We start from the raw sequence: 8,026 nt of genomic DNA, 5'->3' as shown, positions 1-8,026 counted from the left end.
GATAATACAGGGGGTCCTGCAGCACCCCTGGTTCCCATCCGTTAGGATAATGCAGGGAAGCCCTGGAGCATCCCTGGTTCCCATCCATCAGGATAACCCAGGATAGCATCCCTGGTTCCCATCCATCAGGATAACCCAGGGAAGCCCTGCAGCATCCCTGGTTCCCATCCATCAGGATAACCCAGGGAAGCCCTGCAGCATCCCTGGTTCCCATCCATCAGGATAACCCAGGGAAGCCCTGGAGCATCCCTGGTTCCCATCCATCAGGATAACCCAGGCCCTGAAGCCCCTGGTTCCCAGCATCCCTTGGGACCACAGGACCTACCCTGCAGACGCAGGTCGTGCACTCATCCCCATCCAGGCTGAAGCGGGCACCGTGCGCGTACGTCCGACCTCGAAAGCTGCACTTGGCTGGGGAGGAGGGAGGCAGCAGGCCCAGGAATGGGATCATGGAGCGAAGCACAGCTCCTCCGGAGCCCCATCCCCATCCCAGCAGGGCCTGGGGTCCCCCTGCCCCACACACCCCACAGGATGGGGGTCTCGGACCCACCGGGCTGGCAGGAGCAGCAGTCGGATGAGGAGGAGCTGGGGCAGGAGCCGGGGGGGCACTCGGGGGAGATGCAGGAGATGTTCCCAGCCTGTGGAGGGGAACACGGAGCTGCCACAAGGTCCCACATTCCTCAGGCATGGAGGAACCGTGGCAGGGCAGCATCTGCAATAGCGCATCCCAAGCCATGAGCCCGAATGGGGATGCAGGGGGATGCTCCCTGTGCTTGGGGACAAGGAGGATGGGATGCAGGGATCGGGGGACAAGGAGGATGGGATGCAGGGGATATGGGAACAAGGAAGATGGGATACAGGAGACACACGGGGACGATGAGGATGGGATGCAGTGATCATGGGGACAAGGAGGATGGGATGCAGGTGACATGGGGACAAGGAGGATGGGATGCAGGGATCAGGGGGACAAGGAGGATGGGATGCAGGAGACATGGACACAAGGAGGATGGGATGCAGGTATCATGGACACAAGGAGGATGGGATGCAGGGATCATGGACACAAGGAGGATGGGATGCAGGGATCAGGGGGACAAGGAGGATGGGATGCAGGAGACATGGACACAAGGAGGATGGGATGCAGGTATCATGGACACAAGGAGGATGGGATGCAGGGATCATGGACACAAGGAGGATGGGATGCAGGGATCATGGACACACAGGAGGATGGGATGCAGGGATCATGGGCACAAGGAGGATGGGATACAGGGGACATGGACACAGAGGGGATGGGATGCAGGGACACACGGACAAGGAGGATGGGATGCAGGAGACATGGACACAGGAGGGATGGGATGCAGGGACATGGACATGGGGACAAGGAGGATGGGATGCAGGAGACATGGGCACAAGGAGGATGGGATGCAGGGATCATGGACACAAGGAGGATGGGATGCAGGGATCATGGACACAAGGATGGATGCAGGGATGGACAGGAGGATGGGATGCATGGACACAAGGAGGATGGGATGCAGGGATAGGAGGATGGGATGCATGGACAAGGAGGATGGGATGCACATGGACACAAGGAGGATGGGATGCAGGAGACACAAGGAGGATGGGATGCATGGACACATGGACACAAGGAGGATGGGATGCAGGAGACATGGACACAAGGAGGATGGGATGCAGGAGACACGGACACAGAGGGGACGGGATGCAGGGACACAGGGACAAGGAGGATGGGATGCAGGAGACATGGGCACAAGGAGGATGGGATGCAGGAGACATGGACACAAGGAGGATGGGATGCAGGTATCATGGACACAAGGAGGATGGGATGCAGGAATCATGGACACAAGGAGGATGGGATGCAGGGATCATGGACACAAGGAGGATGGGATGCAGGAGACATGGACACAAGGAGGATGGGATGCAGGAGACACGGACACAGAGGGGACGGGATGCAGGGACACAGGGACAAGGGGGATGCCGGGTGCTCACCAGGCAGACACAGACGGTGCAATTCCCATCGGACAAGGAGAAGACGTCGCCCTCAGCCCGGGCCACCCCTTCGTGCAGGCAGCCTGCGGGAACAGGGGGGTCAGGGGGGGGCTGCCCCATGCAATGGGGCTGGGATGGGGGGGGTTTGGGGCTCACCTGCACAAGTGGGGCAGCAGCTCCCGCTCGGAGCAGGCAATGGATGGGAGCAGGACACCGTGGGGCAGGTCACGGCCTCACAGAGCACTTGTCCCCCCTGCATGGGCACGGGGATGGGGGGGGCTCAGCAGGGCCATGGTGGCATGGGGGTGGTGACACAATGGGGGGGACACGGTGCTCACCAGGCAGGAGCAGCTCCGGCATCCCGGCTCCATCCAGCGGGCACCGGGATCCCGCGGGATGCCCCGGTCCCAGCAGCGCGGGGCTGATGGGGTGGAGGATCCAGGAGCTCCGTGTTGGGATGGCTCCGTGGCCGGGAACGCCGGAGAGGAAGGAGGGAATTGGGTCCCGGGAGCCGCAGCGGGGAGCTGGGATGAAGGGGAGCCCCTGGGCACCAATAGGGATGCTCCGGAGCCGGGAGGAGGGAGCAGGACCAGGGTGGGAGGATGCTGCAGGGATTGCAGGATGGGCGATGGAGCCAGGATGGATTTGGGGTAACCTGGGAACAGAGGGAGCGGGCATCACTTGGGGCAGGGAACGGGAGCATCCCGCTCCGCTTCCCAGCGCCAGCGCAGGGGGGATGGATACCTTCACAGGACACCCTGTCCCCGCTGAGGCGGTACCCGGGCCGGCAGGAGCATTGGAAGCTGCCCGGGGTGTTATGGCAGGAATGCTGGCACGCCCGGCCCTCCCCGGCCTCCGGCACTCGTTGACATCTGGGAACAAGGGGATGCGGCGGGGCCATCCCGGGAATGTCGCTGCCATCCCAGGGATGGGCCCGGGAGCCTCGAGCCCGTGGAAGGATGAGGATAAGGCGGTAACAGCCCATCAATGGGGTCAGTGGTCGCCTCCATCCCATTGGGATTGGTGGCGTGGGGAGGGAAGCGGGGGTTCGGATGCGGCGCTCACCCACGCAGGAGTGCCTGTTCCCATGGAGGTGGTAGCCGGGCCGGCAGGAGCAGCGGTAGCTGCCGATGCTGTTCTTGCAGCGGTGCTGGCACGGGGTGGCCAAGCACTCGTCTGTGTCTGCAGGGAGAGGATCGTGGAGTGATGGAAGGGGTCGGGATGAAGGGGGCTGAAAGCTCCTCCAGCTCCAACCCCTTCCACTGGAGCAGCTTGCTATGGCCTTGAACACTGCCAGGGATGGGGCAGCCACAGCTTCTCTGGGCACCCTGTGCCAGCGCCTCAGCACCCTCATGGTGAAGGATTCCTCCCTTACATCCAAGCTGGATCCCCCCTGTTCCATTCTGACCCCATCACCCCTTGTCCCATCACTCCCATCCATCCCCAGCATCCTTCTATCCCTCCCCTTCAGGCACTGGAAGCTGCTCGGAGCTCCCCACACAGCCCCCATGTTCCCAGCCTGGCTCCACGCAGGAGCTGCTCCAGCCCCGGAGCATCCTCACGTCCCGATGCTGAGCACACCGGGGCCGGATGCAGCACCCGGGCTGGATCTCACGGAGCAGAGGGGCAGGACCCCCACACACCCCCCCCTTTCCCCCCAGCCCCCCAAGTCCTTGCTTCCCCCCCGCACCCCGGCAGCGGTGGCGGTCGGCAGCGAGCTGCATCCCGGGGCCGCACTCGCAGACGAAGCCGCCCTCGGTGTTCACGCAGCGCCCCTCGCAAGCCGCGCTCAGGCACTCATCGATGTCTGCGGGGTGGGAAGGGGCGCTGGAGATTGCGGGGACCCCCCCCCAAACCCCCGGCACCCCGCATCCCCCCCCCCCCCGAGCGCCTCTCACCGGTGCAGCGGATCCCGTTGGAGGTCTCCACCATGGCGAAGCCGAGGGGGCAGACGCGGGCCACCTCCTGGCAGCCGCCCTGGTTACAGGCCAGGTCGCAGCCGTACTCCCCGCACGTCCCCGGGGGCTCTGGGACACGGACATTGGGGACCACGGGGCGCCGGGGCCAGCGCGGAACCCGTCCCCGTGCCCATTGGAGCCCATGGGGATGAGCGGGGGGAGCGTCCCTGCCCCTGCCGGGGATGGGGATGAAGGGGACGAGGTCTGGGAGCGGTACCTGGGCAGGTGATGCCCTGCTCTCCATCGGGGCAGGAGCACAGGTTGGGGGCGATGCAGAGCCCACGGCCGCAGCCGAAGGGGCAAAGGGCTGCGGGCAGAGGGGACAGGCGGCCATGAGGAGGGCAGGGACCCCAGAGACGGTCCCGTGAGCCCATTCCTCATGCAGGGACCCCCACATCCCCCCTGTGAGCCCATTCCTCACATAGGGACCCCCACATCCCCCCTGTGAGCTCATTCCTCATGCAGGGACCCCCATATCCCCCCTATGAGCCCATTCCTCACATAGGGACCCCCATATCCCCCTATGACCCCCATATCCCCATAGGGACCCCCATATCCCCCTATGATCCCATTCCTCCCGCAGGGACCCCCATATCCCCCCTATGATCCCATTCCTCACATGACCCCCATATCCCCCCTATGAGCCCATTACTCACACAGGGACCCCCATATCCCCCCTATAGCCCCCCTATAGGGACCCCATATCCCCCCTTCCTCACATAGGGACCCCCATATCCCCCCTATGAGCCCATTCCCCACGCATAGACCCCCATATCCCCTATAATCCCCCTATTCCTCACACAGGGACCCCCATATCCCCCCTATAGCCCCTCATACAGGGACCCCCAAATCCCCCATTCCTCATACAGGGACACCCATATCCCCCCTATGAGCCCATTTCTCATACAGGGACCCCCAAATCCCCCATTCCTCATACAGGGACCCCCATATCCCCCCTATGATCCCATTCCTCACACAGGGACCCCCATATCCCCCCTATGAGCCCATCCCTCATACAGGGACACCCATATCCCCCCATTACTCACATAGGGACCCCCATATCCCCCATTCCTCAGGCAGGAACCCCCATATCCCCCCTATGATCCCATTCCTCAGGCAGGGACACCCATATCCCCCTATGATCCCATTCTTCAGGCAGGGACCCCCATATCCCCCCTATGAGTCCATTCCTCAGGCAGGGAGACCCAGATCCCCCCTATGACCCCATTCCTCATGCAAGGACCCCCATATCCCCCCTATGATCACATTCCTCAGGCAGGGACCCCATATCCCCCCATGATCCCATTCCTCACACAGGGACCCCCATATCCCCCTATGATCCCATCCCTCATACAGGGACCCCCATATCCCCCCATTACTCCCATCCCTCATACAGGGACCCCCATATCCCCCCATTACTCACATAGGGACCCCCATATCCCCCATTCCTCATGCAGGGACCCCCATGACTCACGCAGGGTGCACTGCCCGCTGCCCGGGGACAGCATCCACCCGGGACAACATCCGCTGCCGAAGGCGGAGAAGCAGACGTGGGGCCCCACGCGGCGCCTGAGCGAGGGATGCGGGGATGAGGCCGGGCCCATCCCAACCCCCTGGGGCAGAGCAAAGGTCCCGGCCTTGCTCCTTGAGCCAGTGGGGAACCCTCGGCCATGGGGATGGGGGATAAGGGGGTGCCCGCGGCCACGCTGTGCCGGGCAGCGCATGGATGCAGGGGGAAGAGTGACCCCAGAAACGAGTGGGATGGAGGGAAAGCCATGCCCCAAAGCAACCCAAACTTAGGGATAAGGGAGCAGGACATGGATGCAGGGGGAAGAGTGACCCCTGAAACAAGTGGGATGGAGGGAGAGCTATGCCCCAAAGTAACCTGAACGCAGGGATAAGGGAGCAGGATGTGGATGCAGGGGAAATTGACCCCAGAAACAAGTGGGATGGAGGGAGAGCTGTGCCCCAAAGTAACCTGAACGCAGGGATAAGGGAGCAGGACATGGATGCAGGGGGAAGAGTGACCCCCGAAACAAGTGGGATGGAGGGAAAGCCATGCCCCAAAGCAACCCAAACTTAGGGATAAGGGAGCAGGACATGGATGCAGGGGGAAGAGTGACCCCTGAAACAAGTGGGATGGAGGGAGAGCTGTGCCCCTGAGTAACCTGAACACAGGGATAAAGGAGCAGGACATGGATGCAGGGGGAAGAGTGACCCCGAAACAGTGGGATGGAGGGAGAGCCGTGCCCCAAAGCAACCTGAAAGCAGGGATAAGGGAGCAGGACATGGATGCAGGGGGAGATTGACCCCCGAAACGAGTGGGATGGAGGGAGAGCCGTGCCCCTAAGTAACCTGAAAGCAGGGATAAGGAAGCACTATGAGGATGCAGAGGGAAGAGTGACCCCCAAAACGAGTGGGATGGAGGGAGAGCTGTGCCCCTAAGTAACCTGAACACAGGGATAAAGGAGCAGGATGAGGATGCAACAGGGAGACTGACCCCAGAAACGAGTGAGATGGAGGGAGAGCTGTGCCCCTAAGTAACCTGAACACAGGGATAAGGGAGCAGGACATGGATGCAGAGGGAAGAGTGACCCCCGAAACGAGTGGGATGGAGGGAGAGCCATGCCCCTAAGTAACCTGAACACAGGGATAAAGGAGCAGGACATGGATGCAACAGGGAGACTGACCCCTGAAACAAGTGGGATGGAGGGAATGCCGTGCCCCTAAGTAACCTGAACGCAGGGATAAGGGAGCAGGATGTGGATGCAGGGGAAATTGACCCCAGAAACAAGTGGGATGGAGGGAATGCCGTGCCCCTAAGTAACCTGAACACAGGGATAAGGGAGTAGGATGTGGATGCAGGGGGAAGAGTGACCCCCGAAACGAGTGGGATGGAGGGAGAGCCGTGCCCCTAAGTAACCTGAACGCAGGGATAAAGGAGCAGGATGTGGATGCAGCAGGGAGAGTGACCCCCGAAACGAGTGGGATGGAGGGAGAGCTGTGCCCCAAAGTGACCTGAACGCAGGGAAAAGGGAGCAGGACATGGATGCAGGGGGAAGAGTGACCCCCGAAACGAGTGGGATGGAGGGAGAGCCGTGCCCCAAAGTGACCAGAACACAGGGATAAGGGAGCAGGACATGGATGCAGGGGGAAGAGTGACCCCTGAAACAAGTGGGATGGAGGGAAAGCCATGCCCCAAAGCAACCCAAACTTAGGGATAAGGGAGCAGGACATGGATGCAGGGGGAAGAGTGACCCCTGAAACAAGTGGGATGGAGGGAGAGCTGTGGCCCTGAGTAACCTGAACGCAGGGATAAGGGAGCAGGACATGGATGCAGGGGGAAGAGTGACCCCCGAAACGAGTGGGATGGAGGGAGAGCCGTGCCCCAAAGTAACCTGAACGCAGGGATAAGGGAGCAGGACATGGATGCAGGGGGAAGAGTGACCCCTGAAACAAGTGGGATGGAGGGAATGCCGTGCCCCAAAGCAACTGGAACGCAGGGATAAGGGAGCAGGACATGGATGCAGGGGGAAGAGTGACCCCCGAAACAAGTGGGATGGAGGGAAAGCCATGCCCCAAAGCAACCCAAACTTAGGGATAAGGGAGCAGGACATGGATGCAGAGGGAAGAGTGACCCCTGAAACAAGTGGGATGGAGGGAGAGCTGTGGCCCTGAGTAACCAGAACACAGGGATAAAGGAGCAGGACATGGATGCAGGGGGAAGAGTGACCCCCGAAACGAGTGGGATGGAGGGAGAGCCGTGCCCCAAAGCAACCTGAAAGCAGGGATAAGGGAGCAGGACATGGATGCAGGGGGAAGAGTGACCCCCGAAACAAGTGGGATGGAGGGAAAGCCATGCCCCAAAGCAACCCAAACTTAGGGATAAAGGAGCAGGACATGGATGCAGGGGGAAGAGTGACCCCTGAAACAAGTGGGATGGAGGGAGAGCTGTGGCCCTGAGTAACCAGAACACAGGGATAAAGGAGCAGGACATGGATGCAGGGGAAGAGTGACCCCCCGAAACGAGTGGGATGGAGGGAGAGCCGTGCCCCAAAGCAACCTGA

The 8,026-nt window shown here is 61.5% G+C and overlaps 1 protein-coding gene across 1 annotated transcript; it reads right to left on the bottom strand.

Annotated features, from left to right (window-relative positions):
• Positions 1–325: 325 nt before the first annotated feature.
• Positions 326–5,563, bottom strand: LOC130597838 (von Willebrand factor C and EGF domain-containing protein-like; the record flags this gene model as incomplete). The annotated part of the gene is given in 12 exon segments (XM_057406728.1): positions 326–411; positions 551–638; positions 2,002–2,084; positions 2,158–2,254; positions 2,340–2,656; positions 2,746–2,847; positions 2,850–2,873; positions 3,067–3,183; positions 3,692–3,808; positions 3,900–4,028; positions 4,177–4,266; positions 5,434–5,563. Coding segments are annotated over 12 exon segments (1,380 nt in total), but the record flags the coding sequence as incomplete, so codon positions are not given.
• Positions 5,564–8,026: the final 2,463 nt, after the last annotated feature.

The sequence above is a fragment of the Pezoporus wallicus genome, unplaced genomic scaffold, assembly GCF_028554395.1.
Source record: "Pezoporus wallicus isolate ANWC-B61680 ecotype Strahan unplaced genomic scaffold, APGP_CSIRO_Pwel_v1 contig_10066, whole genome shotgun sequence".
Taxonomy (NCBI): Eukaryota; Metazoa; Chordata; class Aves; order Psittaciformes; family Psittacidae; genus Pezoporus; species Pezoporus wallicus.
The sequence above is the reverse complement of the archived record's forward strand: the minus strand, read 5'-3'. Positions and strand labels throughout refer to the sequence as shown.